This window comes from Ovis aries, chromosome X, assembly GCF_016772045.2.
Source record: "Ovis aries strain OAR_USU_Benz2616 breed Rambouillet chromosome X, ARS-UI_Ramb_v3.0, whole genome shotgun sequence".
NCBI classification, from domain to species: domain Eukaryota; kingdom Metazoa; phylum Chordata; class Mammalia; order Artiodactyla; family Bovidae; genus Ovis; species Ovis aries.
In genome coordinates, this window is record NC_056080.1 from 124,630,459 (window position 1) to 124,654,255 (window position 23,797).

At 43.9% G+C, this 23,797-nt stretch overlaps 1 protein-coding gene across 16 annotated transcripts in view; it reads left to right on the forward strand.

The window, feature by feature from the left end:
• CHRDL1 (chordin like 1) overlaps nt 1-22,625 on the forward strand; it is a 142,413-nt gene extending 119,788 nt beyond the window's left edge. For 4 of the 16 annotated variants that reach the window (XM_027963588.2, XM_027963590.2, XM_027963589.2 and 1 more), the window contains exons 8-12: nt 4,556-4,724; nt 8,154-8,363; nt 13,983-14,150; nt 16,152-16,241; nt 20,333-22,625. In XM_027963588.2, coding sequence (XP_027819389.2) covers nt 4,556-4,724; nt 8,154-8,363; nt 13,983-14,150; nt 16,152-16,241; nt 20,333-20,463 — 768 coding nt within the window. In that variant the 3' untranslated portion in view covers nt 20,464-22,625. The remainder of the gene's footprint in view (nt 1-4,555; nt 4,725-8,153; nt 8,364-13,982; nt 14,151-16,151; nt 16,242-20,332) is intronic. The other 12 variants (XM_027963591.2, XM_060407564.1, XM_042241619.1 and 9 more) reach the window with 3 other exon arrangements.
• The last annotated feature ends 1,172 nt before the right edge of the window (nt 22,626-23,797 follow it).

Below are 23,797 nucleotides of genomic sequence, written 5' to 3' on the forward strand. Positions count from 1 at the left end.
TATACTAAGTGAGATTCCTTCCAGATCCTGATAGGAGAGGATATCAGTCTCCCTATTCTGTGTCGTGAACTTCACTTTTTTCTCAGCCCCAATTTTTTTTTTATCATGGTATGAAATTGAGAGTGGCTAAGTTAGTCACTGCCAATCACATGCCATTCTAAGCCAAATTTAGGTCTCAGTCACCTTAAGCTGTGTGCCTTAGCCCCCAACACTAAGCACTGTGGCCCACTCAGTGGTTTTGCTGGTAATGCCATTAATTTTCATTTCTTCTTGACTTCATTACAGGCTAGCCCCACCTCGATCGTTGTATTTCAGCCTCGTTTCATTGTTCTTCTTAAACTGCTAGTCACAGGACTGGACTTAATCCAATACTTCCCATAGCAAAAAAGGTCAGATATAGAAGGCAGGACCTTGACAGAGTTATAAATTTTCAAAGGAGGTCAAGACCTATCTTTAGAAACAAATATTTGGGCCTGGTAGGACAGAATGGCCAGATGGTTCCACTTTATTATAAATAAATATTTTCCTTTGTTCTACGAGGGATAGATACTGTGGGATATGATTTAAATAATAAATAGCATCTGTGGTAACAGAAAAGTATGTACCTGGCACATAGTAGGCACCCAATAAATATATGCTGAATGAATGGGCATGGAAGGTGGAATGAAATGTATGTGTGCATGTTGTAAAGATGGAGGGCGGACCATTCTTTAATGTTGATTCATAGGAGTTTCTCCCAAATCAGAGAGAAATTCTTCAAACTTATTAGAAGGTAAGAGAATCCCTTCTGAATACCTTTTGCAGGCCCATGGGAGGGAAAGAAGGGCAACCGTAACAACACATTTCCTTCTTTGTGGATTTTGGGTTCTTTTTTTTTCTCTTTTTTTTTTTTTTTGGCATTGCACTGTGTGGCTTGTAGGATCTTAGTTCTCTGACAAGGCATGGAACCCGTGCCCCTTGCATTGGAAGCTTGGAGTCCTAACCACTGGACTGTCAGGGAAGTCTCAACAACACATTTCTGATTCAGTAGACGGTGCTCTTTAGTAGACTGTTCCTATTCCCTGGGAACCATCACAACCTTGGGTTAACAGAAACAGAGCTGATTGGTTTATTTTGCCAAGTGCGCTGAAAACCCTCAGTTTACCAAGTTTTACAAAATGCACAAGTAGGAAAACCTGCGATTCAGTGATGACTCCTTTGTAAAAACAGTTTCCCCAATGGTGCATGGGCATGCACCCTCAGTTGTGTCTGATTCTTTGTGGTTCCATGGACTGTAGCCTGCCAGGCTCCTCTCTCCATAGAATTTCCCAGGCAAGAATACCCCAAGAGTGGGTTGCCATTTCCTGCATTTTCATGCTGAGTTGCTTCAGTTGTGCCCAATTCTCTGCAACCCCATGGACTGGAGCCTGCTAGGCTCCTCTGTCCATGGGATTCTCTAGGCAAAAATACTGGAGTGGGTTGCTGTGTCCTCCTCCAGGGGATCTTCCCGACCCAGGGATTGAACCTGCAGGCGGATTCTTTAGCACACACAGTGAGGGTGCTTGCAAAACTGTAGCACAGACACAGAAACAGGAAGGCATTTCCCAGGCCATTTCTACACTTTCATGTTTTTCTGTCTCTGCCAAAAAAAGCCCATATATCTTAGACACTGGAACAAGCCAAGAAGAAATTCCCGGGTAGCTTCTACCATGGCAGGGGATTTTTCCAACACCCGGAAAGAACTGTGTAACAGCCAGCTCAGAAGCCTGAGATATTTGTCAGTCCTGCAAGTCAGTAAATCAAATAATACCAAAATATTGAGCAGAAGAAAACAAAGCCTCGCTATGAGATCGTTTCTACCTAACTGGTTTTGACCTGCTTCCTCAAGCAGCCTATTATTCAAAGCTGGTTTTAAAGATAAGCTCCAATTTCACTTACAACTCCAAGGTGTTAATGCCTCTTTCTCCTTCCTGGTAAGTTCTGAGGTCAGACAGGCCTCTGGTAAGCCTCTTTCCTTTGTTCAAGGGAACACTCTTAAAGAGCCATTACTCCTAAATCAAAATCACACATCACCACCCCTACCCTGGGGCCAAAACAGAAGATCCTTTATGTCAGTGATTCTCAACCTGGGCTTCACATTATGGTTCCCTGAGGAGTGTCTAAAAATCTTGTTGCCCAGGCCTGACCCCAGACCAATTCAATCGCAGTCCCTGGGGGTGGGATCAGTATTTTTACGGCTCCCCAGGTGATTCTCTGTGCAGCCAAGGTGGAGACCAGTGGTGTGTGTGGTTGTGAATGCTGTAGCAGACTTCTATATAGGAGAGAATTTTTCTTTGCAGCAGCTTTTAAGCAAATATTTGTGGACTCCTGAGCTTAACCAGATATGATCTCTCTCATGTCCCCCTCCTGTTAGCCTTCCTCTCTCCTGCCCTGCTCTCTCACTCTTCTGCCATCTCCCAAAACTCGGCCTTCACTGTCACCCCAAATTAAGTCCCTCTTCTTCTTGGCCTCAGTTTCTCTGTCTGTAAAACAAGTCTTAAGTGAGATGAGGTTTGGAGAGGGCTGGGCTGGCCTCTGATCAAAACCCCTGAGGTTTTTTTGTGTGTGGGTCATGAATCATTTTTCTACCCTTATCATATGTCCAGGCTCTGAGTCCCTGGTACCGAGCTTTTCATTTTGTGTTTGCCCGCATGAATCAGAGAACTCCTTGTACTTGCAGCTTATCCTGGGTCAGCAATCTTCTCTCCCAAATTCTAGCTCCATCGAACCTCCTCCTTTCGGCATCTGTAGGACACCCACCAGCCAAACTGTCCTCTCTCTGGCAACTGTATTCCTTTGGCAAAACTTTACCAAACTCTAGAAAGGACAGAACAGTCTGTAATGGCCTTTGTGGAATGTGAGTTGATTGTGGCAGAAAAAGACATATGAGCCATTGTGGGAATGAAAAATATTTGCACTGAGAATACTGTCTGTGTGCATGATAATAAATTGATGTAAATTCTTATTGTGTGAGTTTTTATAGCAATCTACCAGCGTGGGCTTTTCTTAGATATAGAATTAATGTTTTCTTTCTCTTAACTCCAGCTCCTATTCACTCTCTCCTTCTCCCACCAAGGCCTTCCCACCCCCTAACCAGGAGAGTAATAATAATTCCCAAAGCTAAATTTTCTACATATGTATCTATAGAGCATAACTATAATAAATGTTTTATGGGATGGTGGGGTCAGGGGACCCCATAACTACCATCTCAATGTTCCCTGCTATTTCTGTCATTGAATATAAGGATCTTCCTTTTCAATTGCCTGGTTCTTTCAGGGGATCCCCCTTCTCTTACCCCTGACAATTAGCCCTAAAACACACTATTATTTGGTTTTAAGCCTTAAGGTTGTAGCCTCTGTCCATTCCATTCTCTTCTACCCCTATTCTACTTCATCTCCTGGATGAGGGTTGCATAGCAGAATATGGACTTATCATGTGTCTTGAACACTTGCTGAAAGAGCAGTGATGGAGTCATCTGTACTACAAGACTCTAAGCTTTCATGAGGGACTGTGGCTTTCCTTGATCCATTCAACAAGGCTTTGATGAGCGCCTTCTAGAGGATGGAGACTATTTTAAGGCACTGGAGATACAGCGGTGGATACAGCAGTCTTCACCTCTGGAGCTGACATTCTAGTATCATCCTACACAATCATTGCTTCTGTCCATAAAATGTCTGGGGTATCTGTGCCCTGCTGTGTGACTTAACCTCATTGCCTGCATCTGCGTGCATGTCAGTACCTCTTATCCAGATGAGACTTGTCTCCTGCCTCTTCTTGCTATCCAGTTCACCCTACACATTATCAGGACTCAGTGTTTTGAAACACAGCTTTTTTTTTTTTCTCCCCCATACTTAAAAAAAAAAAAAAAAGAAATCCCTGAAAGACTTCTACACTCTCACTTCTATTGCCTACCAAATAAAGTTCTCGCCCCTTAGCCTGTCATTTCAAGTCCTCCATGATCTGGCTCTAACCCACTTTTGGAATGTTATCCTCCAACTGTTCCCTTTTATGGATTCTATGTTCTCTGCTACACCTTCTCAACTTGGAAATCTCTGCCTGAAATATTCCTCACCAAGTCTGCCTGTAAAAAGTCTACTTACCCTTCATGGCCCAGGTTGCAAACTCTCCCCGACTACAAGCTCTCTGTCTTGGTCTTAATTTGCACAGCATTTTATCCTTCTCCTTTGGCCTCTATCACACTCTGCCTTGTATTGCAGGCAACAATCTAACTTCCTAAACCCAAAGGTGAGATTCTTGGGAACAGGAAAGGTACTTTACCCTGGGGGATTATTTCTCCCTCGAGGCTAGTCTGTGAATCTAGTCCGGTCTCCTACCAGGAGAGAGACATCTCAGCATGCTACCTGTGCTATTGGTCCTACACACCCCAATGTCTCTATTGGATTTGGGTGGACATGGAGTTAAGATTAGAGCTCATCACCAAAACTCATCACACAGCCTCTAAGGTAGCTAGATCCGTCTTAGTCTCCTCATGGGCAGAATCAGACGGGGCTGAGTTTGTCCTTTTGTCATTTCACAGAGGCATTCTTATCACCGCTCACACTATGATCCTCCACCGAGCCGACAGGCTGGAGGTCTGCCCCGCTTTCCCGGGGCCAGAAGTCACCGGGGAGCACTCATGGATTCGCAGCAAGCCTCAGGGACCATCGTGCAGATCGTCATCAATAACAAACACAAGCATGGACAAGGTAAGGGATAGGCTTCTTTGGTACCACACCCAGTTGGGGCCTCAGCAGCCCCAGCCTCTGGAGGGCTGGAGCTGGGAAAGGACCTTTTATCCCGTGCATATCAGACATTCCCACATGGATCACTTACCATCCAGTCTACCATGCCAGCGTGGACAAGCAGCTCCAGGGGACTGTCAGTCCAAAGGCCATAGTTTATATTTCAGGCATACATGTCCTTACTTAAGGACAAAAGGTGAGAAAGCAGTGAATCTAATGCACCATCAAGCATTTTATCCCTTGCCCCTGGAGGTTGAAAGTCATTTGGGAAGGTTCACTGGGGCTTTAACAAGATGAAAGGTGGTTTGTTTTCCAGCCGGACACCCGATCTTCAAAGGTACTCAGCTCTGAACACTTCTAAATTTCTCATCCGAACCTTAGAAATAGCAATTCTTACCCCTCGTTGCCCCAGCTTCTCCTGGGACTCTCGTTGAAGGTACTTATTCCAGGCTCCATACACAGGGATTCTAATTCATAGGAGGAGATTATGCGTAGAAATGAGTAATCCAGTGAGAAATCCAGAAACCTCCTGGCTGAGCCACAGGCAGACTGATTAGGTTAGTACCGCCGTGTAGCCCACTCAGATGACCAGCTGACTACAGCAGGTACCCACACGAATCCACGGCCCCATTCCCTCCTGCACATAGTTCTACACCGAGACCCTGCACCACACCTCCCTACCCCACAAGTAGTGGGGTGGGGGGAGAAATTCAATCAAATAATTGACTGCTTCTTACTTTTCTAGGCATCCTGTCAACCAGCTCATCAGAGCACAAGCTCAGCTGGTTCCTTATTATGAAACCACAAACATGTTTTGTTTCCTTTAAAAGAAAAACAAATCAAAGGCAGTTCTCTGAATGGGTTAAAAGCAATAAATTATTAAACCGAATGATTGAATAACATGGGTGAAAAACAATCCGTTAAAAGAACTCCTACTATAAATCTCAACAAAGCTAGTCAGGCCAAAGCTAGTTGATCACATCTGTTACTAGTTAGATGTAAATTTCAGATTACAGATTTAAAAAAAATTAATTGCTTTTGAAACTAAGAGGCTTAAAAGAAGAACATTCAAAATAAAACTCTTAATAAAAAATGGTGATGCATTAGCAGAATTGGAAATATTTACTATTGATCTGGGTTTGATTTGAAATTTATTATTTTGAAATTCCAAGGCATTCTGATATGAATTTACTAAAGGAGGAGTTTAGGTAAAGATGCAGTTTGATTTTCAATCTTAAATTGCCTTGAATAGATTCCATTTGCTCTGAAAGAATTTCAAAGTCTTAAAAAACAGGAGGGGAAATGGACTTTGAAAAATCCTAAATCCCATAATTTCCACAGACCTCTTCATTTTCAGGGCAGAGGCTCATCCCTTCATTTCTCCGTGTCCTACAAAAGCCCCAGCTGGTTTACATTTATTCGTTACCCCCATTAATTTGGACTCAGCCGTTCTCTCCTGACCTTTTTCTATTATAGTTCACTGGAGAGTCACTTGTGCTCACCTCCAACTCCCAACACCCCAGTTGGATGACTCAAAATCATCTTGAGAATTTGTTGGTGAGGAGAAGGCTGCGTTTTACCCTAGAGAATCGATCTCACTGTATCACCCTTCAGAGTGTAGGCTCTCACCTAGTCTGGATGATTCCCCTAGTCCAGATGTTTAGGGGAGAGGTAACCTGGCTCTCCATCACTGTGGGTCCTGCCTGCCGTGCTTCTATCCCTCCTGCTGACAGCATACTCCTCTGAGATACATCTCCTCTGTCCCTTGCTAGACCCCAAGAGGAGAAACAATAAGACCCCATCATTCTTGAGTCCAGCCTAAGTTTTCCTGAAGCAGAATCTTCACACACGTGATCACATTGTCCAGAAGGAAATGCCACTGTCTGGCAAGGAGAGAGAAGTGGGATGGACAGGAGAGAGAACAACACATCTGGTCCATCTTGTCCTGTGATTCCATCCTCACTTTATCTTTCTGTAATTTGGTTCCTCTCTGGATTAGGGCCTTTGAAATCTTTACATAGATTGACCTGTTAGAGTGCCTAGTACTAGAGCAGCTCTTACAGAGGATAAGAAAAGGCAGCCAACATCGTCCATATTTCCTAATGTGACCCAGTGGACTTGAAGAGAAAGAAATAGCCCAGTGAGTCATCCTTCTGAGGCCGTTGTCTTGCAGCCAAATCATTCAGTTCCTAGAAACGCCCCAAGTGGGGCTCCTTCTCCCACCCTTGCCCCTCCTTAAGTGATAGGACCCACCCTAGAGATGTTGTTGATTTCAGTGCCTACAGGTCTCCCTGGGTATGATGAGATGATGGGAATAATGAGAAACACACCCAGTCCCTGTCATGGCTGGAAATCTCCAGAATGTCTTGGCACTTTCCAAAAGGAGAAAACTCATTCTCAGACCTCCCTCTTTGCAGCATGGGCAGGTCTTACACCGGAGCCTAGCTCTGTGCCTTACCTTAGGAGTCAGATATGTTTTGGTTGGTTTGCACTGAAGGTTATTCCTCTGACCCTTTCCCTTCATAGGCCCCACGGCCTGCAGCCCAAATGCTTGTTCTTGCAAGCTCCACCCGCCCCCCCACCAAAAAAAAACCCTGGAGCTGGTGACTTCTCTTCCACTCAATAAATGTAAGACCACCAAAGGGTAGCTGGAGGGCAGGCAGTGATTCACTGTAGCCAAATCTCTACAGCCACTATGAAGAGATGGGATATTACCGAAAGATTAGAGGCAAAAAAGGCTACCTTCCACCATTTACCCAGGAGGGGTGGGTCCTTTTCCTGTCAATCTTGTCTCAGCACTTTCTTTCCCATGTCAGAGAGTAAGCTAGCACTATTAATCTCCATACCCACCTGTGTTACTAGATCAGATTCTCATAGCATTTGGCCTGAAGGGATTTGCTTCAGGATCTGGAAAAACTCAGCACTTTGAAAAGAGCAGTAGTGTTTGCTTCTAGCCTCCCTGGGCAACAAACCTTCCTGGGAGATTTTCATGCCTAGAAGCACATCCACCTGGGCCATCCCAATCCTCTATGGAACTGCAGGTCTGAATGCGTCATTCTAGCCGAGGTTCCTTATCAGACACCCAGGACACACAGAACTCTGCTTTCATACATCCATTCATTCCTCCATTTAGAAGATATTTATTGATGGCCTACTGTGTGTCAGGCCCTTGTGGGCATCCAGAGGCCTGTTGAAGATCTGGAATAATTGCTGACAGTGGAACAAGGCCCACGTTCTTTTTGGTTACAGAAGCTGCTCTGTGAACCTATCTCTATGGCCACGACAAGAATGAAGGATGCTTGATATCTTAAGGGGTTCAGGGCTTGGGCTCTGAGTACAGGGGCCCATTTCAGCTCCCTAGCCTTTAATTTCCAGTCCTGCGTTCTCTTCCAGTGTGTGTTTCCAATGGAAAGACCTATTCCCATGGCGAGTCCTGGCACCCAAACCTCCGGGCATTTGGCATTGTGGAGTGTGTGCTGTGCACTTGTAATGTCACCAAGCAAGAGTGCAAGAAAATCCACTGCCCCAATCGATACCCCTGCAAGTATCCTCAAAAAATAGACGGAAAGTGCTGCAAGGTGTGTCCAGGTAAAAAGGCAAAAGGTGCGTTGGTTGGAAGCCCTGCCTTTGGTTGACCAAGATTCCTCACATAGTCATCCTCAATGTTCTTTGAGCATCAGATACCTGCCATGTAATTGTAACCGTAATAGTTCTACCAATAGCTAATAAGGAGCTACATCCGCTCCCCTTTTGAAGGGCTGATAAGGTGGTTGCTTGGAAGACACTGACTTACCAGAAATTGGCTAGGGATTTGCTTGTGTCTACCACACCTCTGAACCCATGTAGCCATAAGGACTGAACTTAAACCTTGCTTTTCTAAATCCTAGAGAAGTTAGGTTGTTGTGATTATTAGGAAGGACAATAGCCTCCTTCGTTAATATCACCATTTAACTTGTCAAAGCACAATTACCTTCATTTTCTCTTACAGACAGGACTAGAAATGGGTGAGGTACAGTGGAAGGAGAGTGGGTTCCGGTCCTAAGCTGCTGTGTGACTTTGGAAATGTGCTGGATCAGTTGATATCCAAGCTTCCTTCCAATACTAAAATCCTATGATATTATCATTTCCCTATTAAAGAAAAGAAAATTAAGGTGTATAAAGTGAAGTGACTTTCCCAGAGTCACAGAAATAGATAATAAAACCAAGGCTTGGAACCCAAGTCGCTTCCAGCCCATTGTTTTTTCCAGGCCAGTAGAAGATGTGAAGTGTTTGTTTGTTTGTTTGTTTTAGTAAAGGCAATCGATTAGTTAAATGGTGGTTTTGACACATGAGCTAGAGAAAAACACAGTCCATAGTATTGGGGTTGACAGAGTACTGGATTGGTAATCAAGCATTCTGGCCCTGGCTCTGCCACTGCTTTCCTATGTGACCTACAATGAGTCACTTCACCTCTCTGAGCCTCAGTTTTTTTCTCTATAAAATGAGAGAGTTAGAACAGATTTCTTATGGCTTTTCCAGCTCTAACCTTCTAAGACTGAATGAATTAGTCACTTTCAGGCACATGAATTTATCATTTCTTGTGTTTACCTGCAAAGCATTATTGTAAACATAGATTCAAAAAAAAAAAAGAACAAATGTTTTTAAATGTAGGCAAAGAGTTAAATCATTTATTCAATTTAGACAATTCCTCATGAGTAACAGGTAAACACGAACTTAGTCAATGTATATATGTATTTTGAGTATCTTCATGTAGGCCAATGGTTCCCAAACTTCTCTGCACATTGGAATCCCCCAGAGAGCTTCTAAAAATACCTATGTCTCATCCCCAGCTATTATGATTTAAGTCATTTGAGGCGTAGCCTGGGGTTTGGAATTTTAGAAGACCCCCAGGCCTTCTTGTCTGTAATTTGCAGACAACTTTGGGAACCACTGCTGGAGGCTCAGGTTGGTTTATGGTCTTGCTAATCAAAGTATGGTTTCTGGACCAGCAGTGCCTGGGAGCTAGTTAGAAAGGCAGATTCTCAAGTCCCACCCCAGACCAACTGCATTTTAACAAGGTTGCCCAGGTGATTCCAATGCACATTAAAGTTTGAGAAGCACTGATTTATAGCACAAACAGAATCTTTCTTAATGTAGCAACCTTCATCTTCCAAAGTAAACAAGGGGCAACATGTGGGTAGGAAGGCCAGGAGCTATCTGATATGAAGTGGAGGATTGGAGCATTAAGGTTGATGATGAGAGATACTTAGTAGGGACAGGGAGAGAGCACATTCTGTGGATATGAACATGGCAGCCACCCAGCCACGATGACCTTATAACTTCCAAGTTTACAATCTCACTGGAACCCCCAAGCCTTTTAGTGTCACTTAGAAGTAGGTCCACCAATACAGTGTTCTCTCCTGTCAAGGGTCTAACACCTAGAATTGTAAAAGTAATAGAACAAGATAATTTCAGACACAAATTAATATTTACCTAGACTACGCAGGTAAGTTAAACCCTCCTGCTATATAATATTCCAATTTGAATCTCAACACCTTCAAACCAAATCCCATTTCTTTGTATGGTTAGGATTGGATGGGTGTAGGTGATTCAAATAAGAGGGAAGGACACAGAACAAGTGCTGCCTTTCAGACTAGTGGCATTTATTCAAATCTTTATGCTTATCTTTTTCTAAAAAAATTATTTATTTTAATTGGAGGCTAATTACAATATTGTGGTGGGTTTTGCCATACATCAACATGAATCAGCCATGGGTGTACATGTGTCCCACCTTACACTCTTTGGCTAAGCAGTGCTACTAGAAATCCAAAGAAAGTGATCAGAGACATACAGATATATACAAACAAGGATTTTTACTGCAGTGCTGTTTACCATAGTGAAATGTTAGAGACAACCTGAAAGTCCACCAGTATGGCAATGGTTAAATAAATTGTGGTACATCTGCACTGTGGTGTACTATACAGCTATTAAACATCACCATAGAACAAGATTTAATGGCACAGAAATATGCTTGCAATACATCTATTAAGTACAAAGAACAAGCTACAAAAGAACATGTAGTTATGATCCCACTACTTGTGTTTATGAATAGCATTGATAATATGCTTAGACCGAAAAAAAAACAAAAACTGGAAGGACATATGGCAGAATGTAACAGTGGCCATCTTAAGGTGACTGGATGATGGGCAATTCTTATTTTCTTCTTTTTGTTTATCTGCATTTTCTAAATTTTCAGCAGTAAATGTGTATGACTTTTATAACTAGAAAAAGAAATAAAGGCTTTTATTTTTTAAAACTGCTCTCAGAATCCCAATTGGCAATATCTTAAAGAGTCTCATTGACTAAACTTGTTTCTCTGGAAGAGTGGCTTTTCCCACTTTCCCGCACTGCTCAGACATGTAGAGATGGCAGACTTACTGGGCAACATGGAGGAGAGAGTGTCTTGTCCCATTCAGTCACCTGCCCTCAGTAGGCCACACACAGGTGTCTGTGAATTGTAAGTTTTCTCTGATAGTCATGTTTCCCTCCGAGAGTCACTAGCCACAGAGGTGACTTCAGAGCCTCAGGGGGCATGCACTTGTTCATGCAGCATGCAATCTGGAAACACATATTCTGTGCCTACTGTGTGCAAGACATGGTTCCAGGCACTGAGAATAGGGAGATAAAGCAGACAGATGCAGGCTACTTGCCAGCAATGCTCCTTACATCCTGGCAGGTGAAGAAAGACAATGAACACAGAACAATAAGGTAATTTTCTGTGGTGCTGAGTACTGGGAAGAAAAAAACACACACACACAGAGATCAGGTGAATGGGACAGGCAGGGTGGAGCATTTTCAAAAGACTGGTAAGGGTTAGCTTCTATGAAGAATGATGTTGAGGAGAGTCCTGAATGATGTGAAGAGGTGAAAAAGTGAAGTCATGACATCCTCAGCCTCTTAGACAATGACACAGAACACAGAAGAAAAGGAATAAAGGAGTGAGCAGGGAAGAGATTGACAGAAGAAAGAAGAGTAAATTCAGTTATTCATGCTGAGAACAGAAAAGAGAGAAAATTTGCAAATGATTCAGTCAAAAATTTTCTTAGAACAAACGATTGCAGGGCCCTCCAGTAACAAAGCAAGGCCAAAATGTAGGATGTGAGTTTCACCTCTCTCTTGTCATTGTTCTGGTGGAGGCTGGCCTTGTTTTATATATCAGTGGCCATCTTCGGAGTTGTGTTGGACTTCTACTGCCTGAAGTTTCCCCAACTCACTCTCAACCCCACCATACTACCCAGAATTCCCATAATGACACATTCCTTTTGGGTTACAGCAGGAAAAGGTTAAGACTTCAAGCTTGTTTCTCGGGCTGAGATAATACTGATACATCTCCTGTGTCAGTCATCCCCACTTCCGTAAGGAATGGTTTCTCAGGTTCCTAGTTCTGGAGAGCTCAAGACATGAACGTTCTCTTGGAAAGTGGTAATGGCCAGAAATGACTTCAGGCATGTCATGCTTCCCTGGAAGGAAATGAAAGTAGGTGAACACACAGTGATCAGGAAGCACCTTGAAGTGAAGGGTGTGGAATGAAGAGGTTGCCGAGGAGGTAGTTCAAAAGACACACTCTGTTTATTTACTCTTAATTTTTTCACGTGCCAGCCTGGATGAGTCACTAATGGATTTTGTTGTTTGTCGATCCCTTGTAGTGAATAAATTAAGCTCTTGGAGGAGAGGGGTTGTGGGACAGGCTGACTTTTTAGGACACTGGGAGAAATTTTTAGCATAGTATAGGTACTTGCAGTCCCTTCATGGATTTCTTATGGCAGTTATAGCTATAGCTGGTGAGCAGGATTTAACACATGAACCAGACTCTCATTCTAAAGCTGGTAATTAATACACAGAGGTTCGTGTATACTCTGTGACCTCTTTCCCCCTCCACTCATTTGGAAAGTGCTAGCACACATCCCTTAATTACCTAGCATTTCACCAAAAAAGACCAGCCCACCAAGTAATTAAATTACTGAAAAGAAAGACAAAAGGGGAAAGTAAGCTTGACTCTAGGATAATCTGCAAATTGTGTAATACAACCTGAAATCACCCAGAGAAGACTAGGATTTTGTCCTTCTAGTGCCTAATGGTGGTGGGAATGGGAGAGGTAATCAGGTCAGCAGGAGACATGCAATAGCAATTTGAATACAAACTCTAGTCCAGATGCGTGTGACTGGGTAAGAGTGAATCCCCCTAATTAAAGTCACGGGTCCAAAGGCTCAACACCCAATGCTTTCATCAGATATTCTTACAGATGGCTTCTGCACATAATTCAAAATCTATCAGGGTGTCCTCGGCTTTTCTTTGTTGTTCCTGATTTGAGCATTACGCTTTAAATACACAGCTGAAGAGGGTGTTCATTACAAGGCCAGTAAGAACTTAACTCACTGATAACCAAGCAAGGGCAACTTCTTTTGGTAGGGGGCTGGGGAAAGAGGAGCATAGAGCAGGAGGAGTAAGGGGGCTGGTATCCCTATGCCTGGAAGTTGAAATCCAACAATTTAGTGTATACTTTAAATGATCCATAGTTGAGGGATTTGACCAACTTTTTTGTGTCTTCCAACCATTCGTTTGGCACAGTGTACATATGACTAATCTGACATCTAGGTTTTGGCACTGGTGTTGATCTGGTATTAGCATTCCCCTTGAAAACAAATCAAAGAGTGTTCAGAAATGTCAGCCCAATTTGGATAGATCCTTTGGGCAAGTATATGCACATAAATGAGTGTCATAAATGTTTTCTGAGTATACCTAAATGACGTTAGGAAAGTTAACTGAGGCCTTCCATCAGCCCATTCCTTGGGTCTCTGTTGGCAACACTGAGCTAGGCCAACCATGATCCTGACCCAGCATGGAAAATCCTCTGTTCCCTTAAGTGCCCAGCACCTTTGTATCTGGTCACAGTCTTCCTCTTTGTGAAGCTCCACTTTTCAAGTGATGGTGGATCCATTGTGGGTTTGGGGCCAGTGTTCTGTCATCACATGGACTTAAAGGTCATGTGCTCTTTTGTGATCTGGTGACTATTACAGCGGCAGTGAAATGTGGGTGGAATTTCTATCTCTGTAGGAATGTCCTTGTAGATTGTCCACTTTTGATGCTTGTGCAGTGCTGTGAATGCTGAGACTACATAAATGCAGAGGTTTGCTTTGACTTTTGGAAAACCATGACAAATCTCTACTCACTTCCTGATTCCAGAAGAACTTCCAGGCCAAAGCTTTGACAGCAAAGGCTACTTTTGTGGAGAAGAAACAATGCCCGTATATGAGTCTGTGTTCATGGAGGATGGGGAGACCACCAGAAAAATAGCACTGGAGACAGAGAGGCCGCCTCAGGTAGAGGTCCATGTTTGGACCATTCGAAAAGGTGAGCCAGACAACATTAATCTCTTGTTATTATTATTCTTTTTTGTAAGGGGGACACAGGGAAGGAAGGGAAGAGTCATCGTTTTTCTTCAGCCTGTTCCCCTGTTTCAGTCAGAAGATTTCCCATTTGCTTAGAAATGAACACATGACTCACGCAGTTGCTATTGTGCCCTTTAACTGTGACCTGGGCTAAAAAGTAAGTATTGACCATAGGGTCTGTTGTCTTTCTCACACAACCAAGGCTGGAGGAGTGGTTCTTAACCCTGGCTGCACATCAGACTCATCTGGGAAGGTTTTTATATATCAAATGCCTGATCCTACCCACAGAGAGTCTGACTAATTGTCCAGGAGTGGGGCTTGGGCTTAAGGGTTTGTTCAGAAAGCTCCACAGGTGATTCTGGTGTACAGCCGGGATTGTAAACTTCCCAAATGTAATCTACTGTTGTTTCCAAGATGAAGCTCAACAAACATGAAAATGCATTCATTCGGTGCCAAGCAGAGTCTCGAATCATACTGAGACCTCTTGCCTCAAGAAAATTATAGTCTCACTGGAGGGACAATCCCAGGCATGAGGTCCCATTCCTTTCCTGATTACTCCCATTAACTACCCAAGCAAGCTACATTCTGTTCATTGTGAACCTACATCTATTCAAATCATCCCATAGCTAAAAGACTAAGGCTGATCTAGTCTGGTCAAGTTTTCAAGGAATCCAAGTGTAGAGGTGACATTTCAATTTGGAAACAGTACACATCCTTTTGCAACTGGATCCCACCTAAGGCTCGAGAGTGCTCAAACTCAAGTAAGTTTTGGCATCACGCAAGGTGCTAGGGTGAGACACAGCTACCTTGCCCCATCCAAGATATTTGAGTGCAGTCAGCCAAGGGGAGTATCTAAACACTTGTGTTTCTAACAAATAGTCGGATGATGCTGCTACAGGCAGTACTTGGACCCATCTTTTGAGAAACAACTGCACTAGTATTTGTGGACCTTTTTTTGTCTCCTTTCTTTCTCAAAAGAACAGGAACTTCTCTGTGCCCCTTTAAAAATATTCTAGAACACACATATAAGGCTCAGCACTGTTTATTTTTGCTTTTGACCTAGGCATGTTGGTTTGCCATCTCTTAACTCCTTAGCTCCTTAGTCACCAGGACTAAGCACTGTTCTGTTGGCTTCCCTACTGGCATTGCCCCACAGAGGGGTGTGGATGCTTTTCAACTGGTTACTATCACCTCTAAAGAGCCTGTTGTACACAACACTGGGTCATCAAAGATCTGTGCATGCTGGACAGAGGAAAACCCAGGTTCCATGTCCGCTGCTCCCTGTAGACCTCTGGAGGTTTATTTAAGTGGGCTGGTAACATTGCTCCTAAACTGCAAGGCAGTTTTCTATTGTTCACATGTTATTCTGATGAAAGCTATTTGGGCAAGGTTGAGACTGGGAGCCCGGTTATTTTCACTCTGCCCATTTTTATAAGGGAAAGCAAAAGGAGCTATGATTGTTTCCCAAAGGAAAATATGCTTTCTGGGGAGTTTAGGAAGTGGGATGGCTTCTCCATTTACACAAATGACCCATGTGCAAAGCCCGCTTCAAGTTCTCACTGCTGAGCCAGGGGAGCAGCCCAGTGGCTTGGCAGGGACATAGCCAACTCAGACGGGGGGCAAGGGCAGAATGTCTAATACTGCCTTTGGCTACAGAAACTCCAACCAGCACCCATGCTTGATTCCCCGTGGCTTTCCCCAGGAATGGGTCCCACAGTCAGCAGCTCTGTCTCCCTTATCTCCATCCTCTGGAGAACCAGGGGGAAGGTCAGTGAGCCAAGAAAACAAAAGCAGTCAATTATAACCCTCGAGTCAACCAAGTTCCTGGTTAAGCACATTACACAGCCCAGCTCGAGACTCCTAAGCCCCAGTAATGAGATGATATGCTTAGCTCAAGCAGAAAACAGCGTTGCTGGTTCCAGACAGCACCTGACCACCTGCCTGATTTTTTGCTTGGCCTCAGGCATCCTCCAGCACTTCCATATTGAGAAGATCTCCAAAAGGATGTTTGAGGAACTCCATCACTTCAAGCTGGTGACCAGGACAACGCTGAGTAAGTGACAACTGTCTTCTCTCCTCCTTGGAAAACACATCTAGTTTTCCACATCTTGTCTCCCCAACTGAAGTACCGGCTGTGTTCTCACCGAACAGGAGCAATGCTCTTCATCAATTTTAGAGAGACTATTCTCTCTCTCTCCTCTGGGTGATGAAACCCAGAGTCTTAAGAGGTTCCGAGGTCTGGTCTACCCAGATGTGGAGATCTCACATCTGGAAAGCTATGACCTCACTGGTGGGGCTGAGAGAGACAGAGAGAAGATGACTGCATATCAATTCTTGGATTGTCTCAAAGTTCTGATTGACTCCTTGGAACTGCCCTGGGTGGTCATGTTTCTTTAAAAGCACTCAAGCCTACTAGCAACTCTCCCTAGGCTTTCTAGGCTAGGTGGAGCCTGGGACTAGATCCTGCTAGGCACCGAGGGAGGGAGCGAGGTGGGGGGAGGGGGTGAGAGGACTTCTAAAGGAATAAAAGGCACAGAATTTCTATCCACTGGGAATTCTAATGGGTGAGACAGAACATGAAAGTGTGTTCATTATGAATTAATATACTTCTGAAGAGTTAAATACCTAAGTGTTCAGGGAAATCTGTGAAAAATAATGAGATGAGAGCCACGTGGGCTTAGTTGGGGAGGAGGTGGGTTTTGAAAGAGAAGGGTGTGATTGGGCAACAGGTCAGGAAATCAGTCGAAGGAGAGGGTACATCATAAGAGAAGACTCAGACAGGAGCACACAAGAAATGTGGGTGTGGGTGACAAAGAATCACAAAGGCCACATAGGTTGCACAGAAAGGTGAGACAAGTTGGAGGCAGGAAGTAGAGGGCCTGGAAGAAGCCAGTGAGACGTTGAGATAGCAGGCAAGGAGCATGGGTAGTTGCTGCAAACTTATACACAGTGTATCAAGTGTATGAAGATGGTGCCTTGGAAAGATGTTTCTTGCTTCTCAGATGCATTTATTAAGCATGTATGACTTTGAGAAGCCATATTCTAAAGAAGCCAGTTGTTGTTGTTCCATCGCTCAGTCACAACTGACTCTTCATGAACCCATTGACTGCAGGACACCAGGCTTCCCTGTCTCTCCTTGCTTAGATTCATGGCCATTGAGTCAGTGATGCCACCCAACCATCTCATCCTCTGTCACCCCCTTCTCCTGCCCTCAGTCTTTCCCAGCATCAGGGTCTTTTCCAATGAGTCAGCTCTTCACAGCAGGTGGCCACAGGATTGGAGCTTCAGCTTCAGCATCAGTCCTTTCAATAAATATTCAGGATTGATTTCCTTTAGGATTGACTGGTTTTATCTCCTTAGAGTCCAAGGGACTGTCAAGAGTCTTTTCCAGCACCACAGGTCAAACGCTTTAATTCTTTGGTGCTCCGCCTTCTTTATGGTCCAACTTTCACATCCATACATGACTACTGGAAAAACCATAGCTTTGACTAGATGGATCTTTGTTGGCAAATTGATATATGCCACACTAAGAAGTTGTACTTGATCTCCAGACAAGAGAACTCCAGTGGGGGTTTTTAAGCAAGTGAATGATGCATTCAAATCTGGATTTTAGAAAGTGGTACTTGCTATATGGGGTGGAAAGTGAGTTTCTAGTGAGAGAGCTGGTGATCATCTGTAGGAAGCTGTTAGACTGTATTAAGTCAGTTAGACAGAGGAGGAGGTGTCCCTGTGAGGGGCGGAAGTTACACCATCAAGATCAGGAGCAAAGAGAGAAATTAGTTTAGAATGACTCCAAATTAGCAACTTTATAGATTGAGTGAAGAGTAATACTATTCACCAGTAGGAAACTGGAGAATGAGAATTGGAGAAAAAAATGAGTTTTATTTGGAACATGTTTGAAGTCCATCTGAACAGAGTTATCCAGTAGGCAGCTGGACATAAGATTGGTAAGGTCAAGTGTTTATTCTGCAGGAGATGAGTAGACAACTAACTGGATGGTAGGAGAATTCAAACGGAGTTGGAAGTTCCTATGAGTAGGGAATAAAGGAGGCAGAATCTAGGATCCCACGATCAATAATGTGACTTTTGAAATTACCAATTAATTTCAGAGAACATATTTTTGTTCATACTGTGAGCCAGGCATTGTGCTAGGCACTGGGGCACTTGGACTATGATTTAAGCAAACTCTTCCCATCACAGTTAGCATTGGGGGTGCATAATGGAGGTAGATGATGTGTTCCTCTGTGTGCAGCTGAAGGCAGTGAGTGATGAGATGATCCTGCAGAGTAACCTAGGGACAGAGAAGTGCAAGCCTGACCCTGTGTATAATGTGCCTGTCAGATCCTGGTGCACTGCAGGGCTTCGATGGAAGCTGCTTTCTTACATGACCCATCTCCCCTTTCCCATCAAATCTAAGAGACTAGAGAGAAGTGAAGAATCCAAGTGAGAGAGGAGCAGCAAGATGGGAGGCTGTAAGGAAGGGGGGACATGATCTCCTCTGGTGAGAGAAAGAAAAGAGGTTCAATGTCAGTTCTGGATTAAGATGAGCTTGCTGACCTTGGACAAGAGGTTCTCCAAGTGGCAACCTTATGGGGATGAAAGGAAGACTGAAGAGGGTATGCAGGTGGGCATTTTGTTAGGAAGCCTATTTGCCAGAGCAGGATGATAGCAGGGGAAGGAAAATCATGCCACGGAGGGACCAGGAAAGTTAGAAAAGGGATGGTTCAAAGACATCCGGTGGTTTCCAGCGCTCAGCACAGGGTACACGCTCAAAACTGCTTGCTCAGTCAGCATGACTGGAGGGAGAATAGAGAAGTTGGTAGGGACACATTGGAAATGTGGACAGTTCTGGGGGAGGGGGGAGAAAACAGGGACTGAAAGGGGACCAGAATAAAGATGACAGGAAACGGAAGGGATGCAGTTGTGTTCACTCAGAGCAGAGAGGGGTCCCCTGGTGGATGTGATACTGGAACTCTCAGCATGTGGGCATAAGACAAAGCAGAGGGGAGAGTTGTTGTTGTTGTTGTTTTTTAATATCCTAATCAAGTTTAATGGCAAGTCAATTAAAAAAAGATTGACTCAGTCTAAAATATATCAATAGACAAAGCAAGCACTATTTTACCAGTTCTTTGTGAAGGGCCTTCAAGTTTTTATGTTCTCATTCTTAGCATTTAGTATACATTTAAATATATCTAGAATGCTTTTATTTTAATTTAATATATTTTTTACTTGGAGGAAAATTGCTTTACAATGTTGTGATGGTTTCTGCCATACAACAATGCAAATCAGTCATAATTATACATAAGTCTCCTCCCTCTTGAGCCTCCCTCCCTTCCCGCTCTCCCACCCCCCTAGGTCATCACAGAGCACCAGGATGGGCTCCCTGCGTTATACAGCGAACTCTCACCAGCTATGTATTTTATACATCATAGTGTATATATGTCGATGCTACTTTCTCCATTTGTCCCACTCTCTCCTGTTACTGTGTCCACAAGTCTGTTCCGTCTGCATCTCCATTCCTTCCTTGCAAATAGGTTCATTAGCACCATCTTTCTAGATTATATATATATATATACGTTAATATACGATATTTGTTTTTCTCTTTCTGACTTACATCACTTTGTATAACAGGCTCTAGGTTCATCCACTTCACTGGAACTGAGAGGGGAGAGTTTTTGAGAAAGGGTGGCAGGAATAAAGAAACGAGCAATAAATAATCAAGTAACCCAAACTAATATTCAGGCCTCAGAGAGTAAGCCAAGCCCCAGGAATGCACCAGGTACAGGTCCCCAAAGTGCCTTATTTGACCTACTGCCACCTAAGAGCTAGCGACCTGATGGTGAAGCAAGTCCTAAATGCTAACTAAGTAGACTGTAAAAATCCCAAGAATAACACTTAGGTTTTACTCTTGGGATTCTGACAAATGCTGTGTGTTGAAACGAAGACCATGTGACCCATGTTCCATATCTGTCCCCAGGAAAGTGTTTCAGGAAAGGTCTGTTTTGCTGAAAGTTCATGACGCCTGTCTTCGAGCTCCCCTGGCGGATCTGTGAGCATTCAGGGAAGGCTTGGGTGTGTCAGTTCTGCTCCCCATTGGCTCTGCCCCCTCTCACATCTCTGGGCCACTTTGTGTTTGCCTTTTAGGCCAGTGGAAGATCTTCACTGAAGGAGAAGCCCAGATCAGCCAGATGTGTTCAAGTCGTGTGTGCCGAACGGAGCTTGAAGATTTGGTCAAAGTGTTGTACCTGGAAAGGTCTGAAAAGGGCCACTGTTAGACAAGACAGACAGTATTGGATAGAGTAAAGCAAGAAAACTCAAGCTGCAGCTGGACTGCAGGCTTACTTTGCTTAAGTCAACAGTGTCCTAAAACCCCAAACTCAAATGCAGTCAATTATTCACGCCATGCACAGCATAACTTGCTCCTTTATTGGAGTGGTATGTCAGCCCTTAAACGTCTCCTCCAAAGAGACTAGAAGAATTTCGAATTCTCTGTGGGAGGAAGAGGGCTAGGACGCCACAACACTGCTCTAGTGTCTGGGAGAATCACATTTCTTTACAGGTTAAAGAGTAAACAAAACCTCTAGAAAGTTATTCCAGTGAAAGAAAGAGAAGGGAATTGCTTAGTAGGAGTTCTTTAGTACAGAGAAAATATTAGTATGAGATTCTTCTCTTTAAAATTTAGAATGTCTTGTGTTTAAATAACTTGCTATATTCACACACACACAGGTACACATACACACGTGCATGCGCACACACACATACTGAACTACAGCCTTCATTCTGAGGCAAGGCTAGTGTAGACTCTCCCCTGCTTTCCCTTGCCTGACTCCCAGGTAACTTGGAGGCAGTTGGCACCCAGGAGGATAAATAAGGAGTTGTGAGTAGAAGGCTCTGCACTTGGGTCTATGATGTGGTTGTTGATGGCACCGATTCTGGGAAAGAATAAAAACACCATTTCATGGCTGCCTTCACTCTGAGGTGGAAAAGAACTTTTACCTTATGACACCACTTCTCTTTTCTCCCTAAACCTCCATAAAGAAGTTAGAATTGAGTAAAACTTTTAGAAACTGAGTCTACATAAAAGAAAATAGTTATTTAAGGAAAGAGTTGCTAGAAGTCAGCAAGGTCAGCCATGTGTTTTCAAGTCAACAAAACTCACCAATTAACAGCTCAGTCCTCACTTACTGTCCTGAAGTCATAGTTCTCTAGTCCAAAAATTTTAGTTAAATGATGAAATTCTAGAAGCTTCTTAAAAGGGCGGTTCCTTTTCTCCAATTACAGGAGTTGGTTTTTACTTGGCAAAGGGACTCTGTCCTCCCAAGCTTAAGTTAGGAGAATTATCGCTCACTGGGGGAAATGGGGATTCTGATAACAATCCTTATCCTAAGCCTTCCTACTGTTCTCCTCTCATGCACCAAGCATGAACCTGAATCATGGATCCCAGTGAGGGCTGCTCCAAAAATGTCTCTTTGCAGCCTAATACCAGAGCCCAAGTGATCCATTCTGAGGGAAAACTATAAGTTCTCCACAGCAGGAATCTCAAACCTGCTTTCTAGATTTATCTCCTCAGGGGGGCCTGGATGAACTCTAATGAATACTTAAATATTAAGGACCGAGAAATCCCATTTTTCCTACTCTGTGACCATAAGTAAGATGAACACTTTTTTGTTATTTGACACCAATAGGGAAAAATGTAAAAGGTCCAGTCTTTATGGCAACCTGGCATAAAGGAGTCTGTTCTCATCACAGAGACTGAGGCCTGGTGGCCAGGCCTTCAGGGGACCAGCCTCTCAGACACATTGTTCTTGAGGAGGGGAGGGGAAGGAAGGAGGACATCCAGAGTATTAGTGGTGGGGTGGGGGGGTTGAACATTAAACAGCTGCTGTCTCCCACCCAGAGGTGGCAGTATTTCCATAGCGTGGAAACAAGTCATTGGATCCTGAGTCAGTGGTGATTCCCCTTCTGATGACTCAGCCCCAAAACCTTCCAACCCAGGTGTTCTCTGAAAGCTCAACCTGAAGGGAACACCCAGGGAGCTTCCCTAGATAGACTGTTGCCCGCAGGGGCCGGGACACACCTTGGCCAGGCGCAGTGTGAAGCAGAAGCTGGGGTGCTGGGCAAGGCCAATGTAGAAACCCTCCAATGTTCAGTGTTGCAGAGAGAGAGAAGAGGCCGAGCTGCCTGTACTTAGTAGAGGAATGGATGTGGTTCTTCTTGTGTATTTATTTGTACCATAAACACTTGGAACAAGCAAAGCCCATAAGTACCACTTAGCAGCTGTAGCCATTTTCTAGTTAACTCATGTAAACAACTAAGAATAACATAACAGTATTACCCTTTCACTCTTCTCACAGGACATGTACCTAAATAGGGTACTTATTTATGTAGTCGCTGTATTTCTGGATTTTTAAATTAATAAAAAGTTCATTTGGAAAAATCCTGTGCAGGAATGTCATGTGACTGACTCTGGGCAGCACGGACCTTGGGCTGGGTAACTGGTGATGGAAGGGCCTGGCTTTTGCACACTCAGCCTGACACCCCTCTCACACTACAGCCTCATGATTAGGAGTGAGAACTTTGCAGTCAGATGACCTGGGTTTTTAATCCCAGTTCCACACTTAGCAGCTGGGTCAGTCACCCCAGCTATAAAATGGGGATGATAGTGGTACCATCGACCTTTGCCTGCAATCTTGCAGTGAAATTTAATTCCATCAGTTCATGTTAGGTGATTAAACTAGTGTCTGGTGCATAGTGAGCATTTACTCATGGCCATGAATGTTCAAAAATGGCATGGCACTGAAAATGGCCATTGATTTATGGCTTCTATTTAGGCCAAGACATTTAAGAGCCTGGGGACAGAAGGCCATTGACATGGGTTTCAGGAGGGCCTTAATTTTGGTCTGCTGCTCAGTGGCAAATTTGCATAGGGAACAAAGTAAAAGTATTGTCACATATTTCAATCCAGACTAAATTCCCTCAAACTCTTAATACCAGCTAAATTAGTGCTATCACAGAAGTCAAAATACAAGAGATCTGCAATGTCAAATTATGTAAGGTCTGAAAAGGAGACTGTGTTTAGTTGCTCAGTCCTGTCTGACTCTTTGCAACTCTTTGGGCTGTAGCCTACCAGGCTCCTCTGTCCTTGAAACTTTCCAGGCAAGAACACTTGAGTAGGTTGCCATTTCCTTCTCCAGAGGATCTTCCCAACCCAGGGACTGAACCCTCATCTCCTGTGTCTCCTGCATTGCAGGCGGATTCTTTACCCTCTGATCTATTGGGGAAGCCCCTTAAAAAGGCTATGTGTGACATGGTTAGATAGCATCAATGGACATGAATTTGAGTAAGCTCCAGAAGATAGTGGAGGACAGAGGAGCCTGGTGTGCTACAGTCTATGGGGTCGAAAAGAGTTGGACGTGACTTAGTGACTGAACAACAGCAACAGTAAAGGACACACTGGTGTTAGCAACACAGAGGTCAGTGGTGGTGAAATACTGGGGAAGTGATAGGAGTCAAGGCCAGAAGTGAGTAGGGAGATAAGCAATTGGAGGCAGCAGCTTGAGGCAACCCTTGGTATGCTGTGTTTAGTCGCTCATTTGTGTCTGACTCTTT